Source organism: Falco cherrug, chromosome 1 (genome assembly GCF_023634085.1).
Source record: "Falco cherrug isolate bFalChe1 chromosome 1, bFalChe1.pri, whole genome shotgun sequence".
Lineage (NCBI taxonomy): Eukaryota > Metazoa > Chordata > Aves > Falconiformes > Falconidae > Falco > Falco cherrug.
The window spans coordinates 4,520,251-4,533,748 of record NC_073697.1 but is presented as its reverse complement, the minus strand read 5'-3'; the positions used below and the strand labels follow the sequence as shown (position 1 = coordinate 4,533,748).

Here is a 13,498-nt window from a genome sequence, read left to right as displayed (position 1 = left end):
CAGTTCAGTCACTCTGGTGCACTCCACAAAGTCAAGCCTTTGAAATCCGTGGGTGCTTTCTTCTCTGCTGTTGTACCTCATGCCAGCAAGTACAGATGAGAAGTTATTAAATACAAGAGAGAGGCGTTAGGAAAAAAAATTTATTAAATACGAGACTTATGTCTGACCTGCTTCCCCCAAACCACTTCTCTCTCTGTGGCAAGAGTCACAAGCGTGTGGCAAAACATTCAGGATTTCTTTAAAGAAAAATTTAAATACTTAATATGTCATTTTTCAAGGAAGCATCATATTTTATCCTTTAGCATGTTTCAAAAGTGCATAGCATGTTTACAGAAAGACAAGTCTTGTGGCTTGTAAAGCTTCACCAGCTAATGCATTAAGTACAATCCCCACAGCATGCAGGGCCGGGCCAACTGCTGCACGGGCGTAAGAATGAACACACGCTCTGTTAACTTACCTAATCTGATTACTTGATCAGGTGAGGTAAGATCTGTTAACTTACCTCGTATCTGGGAGTGGGGAGGTATGTCTTCTGAAGTCGGGTTTAAAACAGCTCTGGTATGATAACCACAAATTTTATTGCAACATTCTTTACATAAAATCACCCAGAAGTAAACCTTTGTGGTTTACTACAAATAGCATGAGAGGGGAAAGACTCAAAACTATTCTCACCTTCTATTGCTGAATAAAATGTAATCATAACATGGATTAATTTGCCACTCCAGTGTATACTATCATTAGATTAGATTACTGCATTGAAAAATCATAACCAAAGTATGCATTTTTATTTAGAAAATGCTCAATGCTATGGTTCTGTATGATTTAAATTATTACCAACATTTCCAAGTTTTATAAAATTAATATGAAGAGTGCACCGATGCAAATTCCAGCAATCTGACACTCAGAAATCCAAGTAATTTACCATTTTCTAAACATCTCTAAAACTCTCCTAAAAGCCATTTAATAGCGAGATTATCTTGCATCTCATGTTCCAGCTCTACTAGTTAACTTACACAACTCAGTATGTTCAACTAACAATTCAATTGCTTGTTAGCATGTCGGTATTACACCTTTGGGAAAAAAATATATTTAGTTTCTTTCTTCTAGGATTTACTATCTATATGTATTTGAGTATGTTTTTGTTATTTGTTCACAGGATAAAAGTTTGGGATCCATTTGAACACCAGCATACCATTACTCCAGGTTATGAAGGCATACGTCACCCGCAAACTCCAGCTGCTGGAGGAAAGGGCAAAAGCAGTCCTACTTGCAGGTCTGTAAAACCAATTATTATTCTGGTAATGCTTCTACAATTCTATTTCTCATCCTTCTCCAGTAATAGATGGCACATTACCATTAAACATTTACAAGGCAAAATTTCCAAGTAGGCACTCACGTAGGTATATAGTGGGCTGTAACTCTAGTATGGTTTTGATGTTATCTTAGTTTTATTTTTTATTTGAGGAATGATAGGTACTTTCTCCTTTTAAATGGGATATTGGGAACTTAAACTTTGCTAACTGATGAGGTCAAAAGGAGCCCCAGAATAATTCTGTGGGTGTCCAGTAGCAGCCGACAGACTAGGGGGCATGCAGCCCCACCTTTGGCCATGCACTGGACAGCGGGATCAACGATCCCAGTTAGCAATCCCTCCCTGTCTTGGGCACCAGGCATGGGTAAAGCGCCCCTCAGGCAACAATTAAAGGCATTCTTCAAGGCCTGAAAAGCACATAGTCCAGAAAGGAGAGGGTCAAAAATAGTCAAAGAGCAAGAAAGCAGAACTAAGGAAATAACAGTACCAGATAGCCTTCATGCAAATAGCTGAAATTTGTTTACCACAGGTTCCCTTTATTCTAGGCTTTCAGTCTTATATGCATTTCCACCACTCAAAATAATAACCAGCGAGAAAGCAGGATCTCCATACAAGCCTGAAAGGGACACATAGCTTTCGTGGCACAAGTATGAATGCTGGGGCACCTGTGGGCAAATGAATTAATTGCAAAACCTCTGTCCATCTCTCTCCTCTCTCCTTAAAATAAACAAACCAACCGATAGCGTTCCTCCACTGCCAGCAAACGCAGCTCCTGTGGTAACCTCACACAGTACCTGTCTGGGCTGCTGTCTCCCAGATGAACCCTGCTCTATTCCTCACTAGAAGGTTACAGTTGCAAGTAAATTGCAGTCTTTTTCCCCAAAAGCATGAAACAGATTTACGCACCTCGAAGTTGTCAGATTTTTAAATTCATACTGCATATAATTGCGTAGCATCCAGTTTGCCTCCCACAAAAAAACCTCTGCCTCACTGAGACCGTGCAGGGGCAAAATGAAGTTTGGTGTGGTATCTATAAGCCTACCATTTCCTAGCCTGACTGGTGACCTAAATAAAACTTTCAGTATTAGGTTTTTCCAAGATGTAATTTATACTATGGCTGTCAGGAGTTAAGATAGCAGTTGCCATGGAGCTTTAATCTTTTTTTAGGCTTTAGTCAAAGGAAGCTGGAAATCTGTATGCTGGGTAGAACCCTGCTCAACAGAATTATATTTAAATTGGGACAGGATTTTATCCTAATTTCTCTACTGAAAGTTATTCTCAAAGGTTCTAGAATTCTTTTTATTTTATTCTGTTTCTCAGCAGGAGATTAAAGTTTCCTTTTAGGCTTCTTAAATCACACTACATTCAACCACAGAAGCACCCAAGTTACTTCCCCTCCACTCCTCCAACTATAAACTGTAACTTTCTACTAGTCTTAGTAGAAACGTGCGCAGCTAATCACTGTAGTGAAACTCATTCACTAGTTTTTCCATTTTCAGTGGAGGTATTCCGTAAGTATGCAGAAGCGAAACTTTGGGGAGGATTTTATTTTCTATGTGCCCACTAAGCACTAATCCCCCTACGCTGGAAAACAGGCCTTTGGAACAGGAGAAGTAATTACACTTTGAATCTGTGTGTATGCTACTTATAACCTACTTGACGTATATTTCAGGAAAAAAAGCAGCATGCAACTCGTGAAGTGCATCCCCAAGTACAAAATTGGCCATGCTATAGTGAGTGATGTTCTGCTAGAACACAGCTGCAGCACAACAGAGATGCAGTCCAGTGTAATACTTGCCGTTAAAACATTGCTGACTTAAAATTGAAGTGGCCCTACCAGGTAAACCAAAGGAAAGCAGAAATAGCTGGGGAAAAAAATTGCAAAATTTGTCAAAATAAGCCTTTAGAACAACTGCCCTACCCCGACCAAAAATTAGAAAGGGTTCAGATGCAATATGAGCTTGATCGTAAGAGGCGACTTGGATTCGAAGGCAAATGACAGCTTCGTTTAATGAAAAATTTGGTAGAATTTTCACTAAATAGAACTGTTTACTGGCCAGCTGTAGTGGAAATCCATAATCCTAGAGTTGTTCCAAAGACTGCAGGGTAATCAGGAAATTGGCACAAGAGAGGATTTAAAACTATTTCAAATCTTTTGTGGCATGTATTATAAAAAAGGCATGATAACAGTAAAAAATAAACATCTTTTTCTTTCTAAGATGTCCAAGTCTGTGGGACTTGAACACTTGCACAGTAGCATCTGGTTTTACCACTGACAGTCAAATGTCTTGCCTAACTAGCACTGGACAGAAAAACTATTCTTGTGGGTTTGAGTGACAGCCCTGCTCATCTCGAGAGGCTGTCCAGCTGTCCCTTCCACTGAAAAAACACTTCTTTGCAAGGTATCTGCTAGCAGCCAGGAAGAACCTAAAGAAAACTGTACTGTCTGAAAATGAAAGAAACAAGGAGCATCTCCAATCTCTTGAAGACAGCTATTCAGAGATGGAATTGTTCACTGTGCAAAGCTATGCACCTGTGAATAGGATTCAGAAAGCCGTGACGGTCAAGGATTCTGCTTGAAGTAGCTCAAAAGAACTTTTGAGAAGTGAGGTGAATAAGCTAAGAAGTGCCTGGCTTCAAGAACAGATGCTTTACTTTGAATTGCAGGGAGATACCCGTCTCCCTTCAAGGTTTTCAGCCTTTCTTGAGTTAGGCTCCTATAGGAAACTTTCACAAAACAGCAAATGTTACTACTTCCCTAACCTCATCTGACTGGTCTAGCGCAGACCTTCCCAACACACATCTCGGTTAATTTGTTGGGTCTGTGGCATTCCACAGGTCAAACCACACTTGGCCTGCCTCAAGTCTCCTCTGCAGACAGCCAGGGTTGCTAGCCCTAACAAAGATAAATATGCTGCTTCTAAACTGTAGCCTTAACAAGTTGCTTTTCCTTTGCCCACAATAGATTTCTTGGCTGAGACCGAGTAGACAGGCTGTCTTTCAGGACTAATACATCTGCCATTTGAGTTTAAAGCAGGCTTCAGCAACAGCCACCACAATAGCATTAGCTTTGAAATACGCAACAGAACAACTTCAGACATATTACCTGATGTGATAAAGTACCTTTGCGATTTGCAGGAGCTTTTATCACTGCTCTGTTAGATTCAGGTATATAGGGGGGGGGAGGGAAGTATTTAAAGCAAGTTGGGCTTTTATATGAAACCTGCACTACTTTTTCCAGTTAGAGGTGCCAATGTCAAAGACTTGCAGAGCTACAGGAGATAAGACCTCTTAGTAAAAGAAATATATGTGCAGATAAGAGGGAGAAAGAACTCTAAGCCCTTAACTTGCTGGTGTGGCAATCGCTGTGGTTTTGTCCCTTTAGACTGGCTGGGTTTTACAGGAGACTGAACAGGGTGCAGTTCAGCACAGCTGAGTAAAGAATAAAAACCCAGATTAAGACTTTTAAGAATCAGATCTGTTTGCAGTCAGAAATGGTAGAAGCCACAGAAGTGCCAAACTGCTAATTTTAAAGAATTAAATCAGACAAGCTGTAGTAGTTTCCTTCAAGCTGAAGTTAGAGGCTTTTAAATGAAGGGGGGGAAAAATATCTTCAGAGTTAAAAAATAATACCTTCTTTACAAAGGCCCACTTCAGTGTTAAAAGAACATCCAAAATGGAAAATCCTTAGGTAAATTCAGGCAAGAATGGGGCATTTCACTTATTGTTCTGTACCAGTTTCAAGACTTGTCAGTACCACATTACCATTTCTGGATGTATAGATTAGTTAATGCTTGGCAGGGAAATACAGTTAAAACTAGTTTAAATACAGAGGTATTATCACTGTGCTTTTTAGCAATGAACAGGTATGAATGTACAACAGCATGCAGAAGACTACACTACAAGAATTTGTACCTATCATGGCCGGTAATTAACTGTATTTGGATTCACGCAGCTTACACAACAGAATAAAAAGTAACACACGGCAACTGGAGGAAACCTGTATTAATCTTGTGTACTATTCCTGAGCTGGCAGAATTCCAGAGTCCAAAAGAAATGCATCAACTACTGGGAGGTAGCAAGATGGCTTTTCGTACGTATACACAAATATTATTAAATTGCTCATTTTGCTTTCAAAACAGTACGGTTTCTATTAGGTGTATTTTTTGTTTTGCTTTAAAGGTTGTTTTGATTAAATGATTAATTTGTCAAGATTAATCAAAGTGGCCCACGGGACAATAATCAAAAACCACTCTTGATGTGATACCATTCCTTTTAAATAGTTTGTGGGGACCTTCTGCTACTGGTGAACTTGCGTTACTTCAAAACTGAAATGCAAAAAGCAAGAACAAGTGCACCATACTTTCAGATGCTTCAAGAAAACAAAATGTAACCTACGCTGAATTAGGATGTTCCCAAGCAGTAAGCAAAGAAGCAGTTCCTGTGTAGTTACATGTACTTCTATCAACTTCCAAAGTGTTTATTGCCAGATATTTATGTTACTTAGACTTACTTCATGACACCTTCAAAACACATATTGGCTGAACTGGTTTAACAGTGTTTACTTTTCATTTTTACCTCACTAGTGAGGTTCATCCTTTTAAGAAATGGAACTCAACATTAAGTAGCAATGTTAAGAGTTCTCTACTTACCTTTCTGATTTCATACTAACATCTTATGCGCGTCTTCAGCAATTACCATTGATCTATGAAAATGGATGCAAAACCACAAAATCTGGGTTTGGTCAAAAAAAAGGTGGTGAAATGCTAAATACCAGGTAACATCAGATCTTTTCTCATGTAAGTTTTTGCAACAAATTAGCCAGGGTATTTAAAAGAGAGAATTTTAGAGGCACCCATGAATATTTGGGGCACGCTGCTAACCTGCTTATGAACAATTATTTCTGCATTTGAGCCATTTTATGTATTGGGCAAGCAAGTGCCATCTCCCCAGCAATATTTTCACTGAAAACCTTAGGAATTCATATTCCCTACCAGAAGAGACATTAGCATAAAAAAAAAGCATCCCTGCATTAGAGATATTTATCTGGACCACTCAGAATATAAAATTTTCTTTCTATAACCACAACATATACGTCCTACTTTAGCAATTACTCCAGATGAACAATTATGTAAGGCTCCCAGCTTTCTCTCTGCCTTGGAAAAAAATACTCTTGATTTAGCCAGTAGAAACTCAAGCATACTTTTCAAGATAAATTAGTAATATTAACAGTTACAATTTCTCTTGTACTTTGTTCAGCAACTTTGGTGTTTAAGAGATGTTTGGTTTTAATACTAGGGAGCATTGCCATTTTAGGTAGATATCAGATGTTGATACAATCCCCAGCCCGAGGCTACCAACCAGTCTTTCCAAGAAGGAAATCTAAGAGTCATTAAGCTGTAACAAACAGAAAAAGGAGAAAAATACACAGAAGACCGCTTATAACACTTGTCTCCAACATGTGAGCTGGCCTGGTTATTCTCCACCAGTAGCCATGATCCAGCCCCCTCAAGAAAGCAATTTTTGCAACCTCAGATTAGCTACTCGGCCTGAAAAGCAAGACAGGCCCTTGGCACAAGGTTCACCTTCTCTCCTACCCTGCTGATGGTCAGGGCCCTTACAGCAGTTTCCTGCACGAGTTGTTTACTTACTGCGGTCCAGGTCTCCCCAGTGGAGCTAGTCCACTTACACCTACAATTTTAGAGCAAAAATTCAAACCACTGGCTTTACATTCGTCTGCCATATGTTAACTAGCATTACTTGCAAATGCTAAGTCCTGTTAAGGAATTGGATCATAACTGTGGGAACAGGCTCAGTATTTTACATGGCTTATAACTGTGCATCGATTCATACCATCTGGCCCCAGAGCACCCAGGCTTTCTTTACCCCACGTGCAGTGCATTCAGCCCTCCAGCCCCGGGGCATCACAGCCCTCTAGTGGGGATGGCAGGAGGGAATTTGGGTGGCATTCATCCATTGTGGCTTGCTTTTTGCTCATCTGCCTTCTGGGCTGCTCTCAACTCAGCACACCTGCTTTTCAGTCAGGCTCGGCCCTGTCAAGGGAGACCATAGCAGCAAAGAGCAGAGACCTGTGGGGACTTCTGAGCACCTGCAGCCCACCAAGAGGTAACCCCCTCCACCCAGCACTGCAGAGCTGCTCTGTCTGCCTTGCCAAGCCCACCAGGACACAGGCAGTCTCAAGGAAGAACATTATTGAGCAGGACCCCTAAGTGCAAGCTTTGGTTCACCACTCCTCCATCAGCATCTCCCATTGCAAAGGAACAGGTACAGCTAGTTTCATCTTCCCCCCCCCCCCCCAAAGCGTGGGGGTGAGGAAGTTTTACTTTTACTTACGACCCAAGTAATATTCAGATACTACTGGCTTACTCCAAGACAACGCTGTTACATAGCCAGTCAGAAACCAGCTGGGATTTATCTAATTGCTCTGCACCAGTCATGCTCATGTTTTGGGGATTTTTTATCTATCAAAACTTTCACTGAAAGCTTTTGCTTTCAGGCTTTTTGAATAATTGCCCAAGTCCAAGAACTGTGCCTAAAGCCCAGTGTGGCCACACACATACACAAATACCACTTAAAGAAAAACAAAGTTTACATCCCAGAGAATACAAGTCACTTTTCAGCTCTCTAGAGATTGCTCATGATGAAGGCTCCATCACATTTGCAATTTCTGTTCCCTGAGATGGGATCCCTTGAGTGGAAGGGATATTGACTTCTACCACTTCAAGGCTCATATAGGCAGTGGCAAAACATAAAACTATCAGGGAAATAGTTTTGGCATTAGAGAGACCATCTTAAACAATAAAGACCACATCAGGATGCTCAACAGAATGCAGACAAAATCTACTAAGAATATCCAAAACTGCTTATGCACTATAATTCTACCATAGCCACGAACTGACTCCCAAGTGTAAAGTCACAAAGACGAGTTTAATATTGACAAAAAAAAAAAAAAGCGCTTAAGTTAGTGGTATTTTCTTCCTTGAAATAACACACTGGTCATATGAAAGTCACTGAAGAGGTCTGCTTTTAGCTCGGAAGACTTTTACAGTTACAGCTGAATTCAAAAACCCCAATTCCAAATGTGTGATGTTAACACAAAAACTGAGAACTCAAGACCTGGGATAAAGAACAAATTCAGTTGTTAAGATTCTAGCAGTTAGGTGAGGCCTTTCAAGGCCTTTCCCAAAACATGAAAAGTTCTTCAGTATCTTTCCCACCACCATTATTTCAAGATTCACAATGTTCTTTAAAATACTAATGGGGCTAAATTGAAACCAAGCGCCATATGCTTGTAATGTCTTCTGTGAAGGTCTGAAGCCACCCTGTATCAATTATTTGGTTATTCAGTGCAGAAAGTTAAAGATCACAGAAGGTATAACAGCTTTTAATACTCCATTAATATTATAGATTAAAAATTATTGCATAGTCTTATGCATTTCCTAAAACAGCATTCTCTGGAAATTAAACATTTTAATATAAAAAGAGCAACTCTTTAAAACATGAATTGCTTTCACTACCTCGATCTTCTATCCTTTTTTGATTTGTCAGTACATTTGTCCATTGTTTTCTCATTGTCTCCTCTGCACTTGGGGCAATACCACTTGCCCTTCGGTTTGTAGGTGAGTCCAACACATGAGAAGTGGAACCACTCGATAGGACACTGTTCGTTGTCACATCCTATCATTTCGCCATAAGACACTTGGTTGCATAAGCAGTAAGTTGGTTCATTGGGATCAATTGCAAACTCTACAGGTGAAACCTCTCTCTCTTGTTTGGCTTTGGAGCGCTTTTTCTTCTTGGAAGATTTAGATCTTTTTTCTTTAGGTGGCTGATCATCGCAGTCATCAATACCATTTGCTATATGGCACAGATCACGGCTTTCGCTGGTTCGCTGGCGACGAGGTCTACGCGAAGATCTCTCTGGCTGGCAGGACTCCATCTTTGCCTTTTCCAGAGGCTTTTCATTCTCAGACAGATCTTGAAAACATTGAGAGTGTGTTTCCATTTGCCGGGCTCTATTCTCTACCAGTTCTAGCATTTGAGTAACTATTTGAATTTTCTCATCTCCAAGTTCTTGGCTGTTGATTAATGCACGCTGAAGATGCTGCTGCAAGCGTTTCTTCTGAACAGGATCATTTTCTGACTTGTATTTTTCATAGACATCATCTATTTCTTTTAACGCTTCTATAAAATAAAGATAGTAAGAATAATTAAACAAGATGGAACATGCTCAAGAAAATATAGAAATGTATTTTTAACTGATGAGAAATAGTACAAATTTTAATTATAGTATACCCTAGTGGGCTAGATTGGATATTTTATTCAAGTTACCCAAGGTCATCAAATCAGTGTTTAAGATCACAATCTGTTCCAAGAAAAAATTCTTAAGTTCCAAGAAAAAGCAAGCTTATTTTAGCCATTGGAAAAAGAAAGGATAAACCAAGAAAGGGAATCATAGCTGCTGGAGCACAGATAGTCCATATCCTGGCTCCATCTGAAAAAGCAGGAATTTCTGTTGAGAGCCCTTACCACAGTGGTTCCAAAACCCTGGCCTACAAACTAAAGCTATAGCTTATTGTACCACAGGAAGAAACTCGGAATTCATATCATCGTTACATAATATATAACACTCCACAATTAGGATATCCAGATTCTCTGCCTTCCCCTTCTTATTCATCTAAACGTTTGGTATTACACTTTCAAGTTGATGTTGTTATAAATAAGGAGTACGACAACTGAAGTTACATAATAGTATAGTTACAATCAGGATTTAAATCAACTTAAACCACTCAAAATGCTTTTCCTTTTTTAAGCAATCAGTAATGAGCGGCTCAGTCTGACTTCTAAGCTTTTCTTCTTGCACGTCGTGCAAAGTAACTGGATGAGTGGCTGTGAATCTTTAATAAAATTTAGTTCTTGAAAGCGAGTTTAATGAACCCAAACAGGGTTAACAAATGCCTTATAAGCCAGCCTTAGTCTGTACTCTACTTTTCTATACTGCTGGATTTTAAAATAGTATCTTCAGATCAAAACTTACACTAGATCTATACGCGAAAGACAGAGAAATTGCTAACGTGGAAGGAAATAGATTCGTAGAACTGACAGTGAAACCTGATGCACAGTGTTAGCTACAGTACTGGTTCCTTCAGAAACAACTTAAGGATTTTATTTAAACAGGCAAGGGAATTTATGAATGACACTACTTGTTTTAGAAGTAAAAAGATAGGCAGTACAATCTATCCCTTCCTGAAAGCCTGCGTTTCACAAACCGGCTTTCATTTTTTAAAGTATTTGTCTGTTGTACGGTTGTGAGATGATTCAAGCTTGTGCTAAATGGGAACCACAGATATTACCTCAACATTGTTCAGAGTGATTATTTTTTCCTGCTGACATCTTGAAAGAGTAGCTTAAGCATGAACGGTCATTTTTTACTATAAATTCTGAAACCTGTATGACAACAGTAGCCAACAGCATTTTGTTCTGTTTCAGACCTTCACTAGGGGAAGATAATCACTACTCTGCCTGTGCAATAATTCACTTAACCTATTTTTTCTCAATACTAGCATTTCAACTACCGTTAAAAACACAGCTTAAGTTTCCCTGCATCTTCAGCTGCATTGCTTGCCTGTTACCCTGACAGCAGTGGTGGTGAATCTTACTCTCTGCTCCTGAAAAGGATGGAGTAAGGTATGTTGTATGTGCTGAACTAGAAAGGCATAACCAGCGTACAATATTCTGCAGCCACATTACCTTCCACCCAGCTTGCTTTTTTTTTTGTGTGTGTGTGTGTTGGGGGGGAGCGGGGGATGGGGGTGGTGGAGAGGAGGCAATGTAGGTGCAGTTACACAGATTTCCCATAGTGGGAATGCCCTGCCTAGAAAAACCCACAAGCAGTAACTGTTCACTTTTTCACACTGTGACAAAGAAAAACATTCACCCTATGTTGACTGTTCCCTGAATGCAGCCCATGAAGATATCCTGAAGACTTTAAATGGACCACCACCCATTAAAAAGAACTTGTGGACTGACAGAGATAAAAGTTCACCAAACTCCTTGTTGGTCCCCAAGATTAGAGGCGGCATCCCATCCATCCATCCAGCTAAACAGCTCTGAAACCCCTGCTACAAACCAAAACGCACACAAAAAACCCCAGCACAACACAAACCAGGGCCAAGTGTTCATTACAGATAATCTGATTAAGTTTGGTGGAGCTAATAAAAGCTAAAAGGATTTCAGTTTTCCAAGCACAGGAGTGGCTTTGTCCCTCCTGCATGAGCCACCGCTACCTTTTAAGCTAGCTGAAATTATAGAGTAGTGCTTTTACATCTTCAGACTCGGGCCTAAAATATTTTTATGCAACTTTTTGTTGTTGATGACATTCCGGAGGCTTTGGTAAATCCGGCAACGAACTTCTGCTTTGGCCCAGTATCGTGTTAGTGGCCGGAGGAATAAAATCCAGGAGACGGAGCCTAAAGAGGAGGCGGAATGTATTCCAGGCAGACGCGGAGTGATGGCGACAGGGCAGGTAAAGAGCGTGCCAGGCAGCCCAGCCTTGACCGAGAATTCAAAACGCTGCAGACAAGTCTACGCCCCGTAGACTTTAAAACCGCGGAACACTCACAAAAGCTCCGTTCTTGCATATCTTCCTGGGTAAATTAGAAAGATAATTGAGAGAATCCGTTCACAATAGCCGTCTTCTGAGGCGGCCCATTTAGCGGCTGAAAGGCCTTAACAGCCCCCGCCAAAAGCCACGGGGAAGCCAGCCACGCCAGGGGAAGGGGGGCCAGCTCCAGCGCCCGCTCCCCGGGACACCCCTCGGCCCGGGCCCCGCCGCGCGGTGCGGGCGGCAGCGCTCCGCCGCGGTACGGCCGGGCGCAGGGCGGCGGCAGAAGGTGCCGCAGCCGCGTCGCCCACGAGGAGGAGGCGGGACGGTTTGATCGGGATTTAATCCGCGTTTCGGCAGAAGCCGGAGCCCGCGGTAACTTCCCGCGAGCCGGGGAACGCTCCGGGGAGCCGCGCCTCAGCCCCCCCCGGGCAGCAGCGATCAGCCGCGGGACGGGGACACGGCTCCGCCGGGACGCGGCACCCGCACCCCCGCGGCGGCGGGGCAGAAAGGGCTGGAAAACCGATTGCGGCCCCGCCAGCTCCAGCGGCGCCGCCGCCGGTTCGAGCACCGGGGCTGCTCGGCGGGGGAAGGCGGGGCGGGAGCGGCCCCGCACGGAGCCGGGGCCTAGCGCCGGGCACGGAGGCACCGCCGGCTCCCAGCGCCTCCGGTGACCGGCCGCCGCCCCGCCGCCGCCGCGGGGCGCCCTCCCCCGGGAGGGACCGGCCGCCGGCGAACGCGGCGCCCCGGCAACGCCGCCGGCTCAGCCCCGCGCAGGCCCCGGCAGGGGGCCCACCCCGGCGCCCACCCCCCTTGCACCGGGCCCGCCCCAGCTCCGGCCTCTCCGCGCCGGGCGCATGTGCGGCGGGAGGCCGCCCCCTTCCCACCCCCCCCGTCCGCCCGGTGCCCTGTGGCGGAGGCCGCGTCCCGCGGCGGCGCCCACCTTGGCACTGCGTGTCCATCTCCCGCAGCAGCGAGGCGTTGCGCTGGATGTCCAGCGGCAGCGACTCCACGCACTCCAGGTAGTCCTGCACGTAGAGCGAGAGCAGCCGGGCCCGCTCCCCGCCCGGCGCCGCCGGCCCCGACACCAGCTGCGGCCCCGCCAGCATCATCCCCCCGCGCCAGCAGCACATCCGCCGCCGCCGCCGCGCCGCCCGCACCGGGCGCGGGGTCCCCGCGGCGGCCCCGCTCCGCTCCCTCCTGCCGCCGCCCCCCTGCCCGCCGGGGGCCGAGCTGCGCGGGCCGCGCCGAGGCGCCGCGGAGGGGCGGTGAGGGCTGAGCGCACCCCGGGCCGGGCCGCCCCGCCGCGGGGTCCCGCGCCCCTTCCCGCCGCGGTGCCGCCGCCGAAGCAAAACCCCCTCGGAGCCCCCGCCCCTGGCCGCCGGGCTGCGCGCATGCGCGAGGCCCTGCCCTTATAAGGCGCGGCTGGCGGCGCTGCCAGGGGTTCGCATTCTCCCGCCTTCCCCGCTCGCCCGCTCCTACTGGCCCGGCGCGCGGCGAGGGGCGGGAGCCAGCGCGGGGGCGGAGCCTCTCTTAAAGGCGCACTCCTCCTCCCTCCGCGC

The 13,498-nt window shown here is 44.5% G+C and overlaps 1 protein-coding gene and 1 long non-coding RNA gene across 24 annotated transcripts in view; one reads left to right on the top strand and one right to left on the bottom strand.

Annotated features, from left to right (window-relative positions):
* Positions 1-5,453, top strand: part of LOC114017575 (uncharacterized) — a 35,572-nt gene extending 30,119 nt beyond the window's left edge. For 22 of the 23 annotated variants that reach the window (XR_008730848.1, XR_008730847.1, XR_008730859.1 and 19 more), the window contains one exon: positions 1,157-5,453. This is a non-coding gene — a long non-coding RNA (uncharacterized LOC114017575). The remainder of the gene's footprint in view (positions 1-1,156) is intronic. The other variant, XR_008730860.1, reaches the window with a different exon arrangement.
* A 2,788-nt stretch (positions 5,454-8,241) lies between these two features.
* Positions 8,242-13,316, bottom strand: ING2 (inhibitor of growth family member 2). Its single transcript, XM_055701647.1, has 2 exons — positions 12,880-13,316; positions 8,242-9,517 (listed from the first exon to the last, which is right to left on the bottom strand). Exons 1-2 carry the CDS (start codon positions 13,067-13,069, stop codon positions 8,847-8,849), a joined length of 861 nt encoding a protein of 286 aa, XP_055557622.1. The 5' UTR covers positions 13,070-13,316; the 3' UTR covers positions 8,242-8,846.
* Between the last annotated feature and the right edge of the window lie 182 nt (positions 13,317-13,498).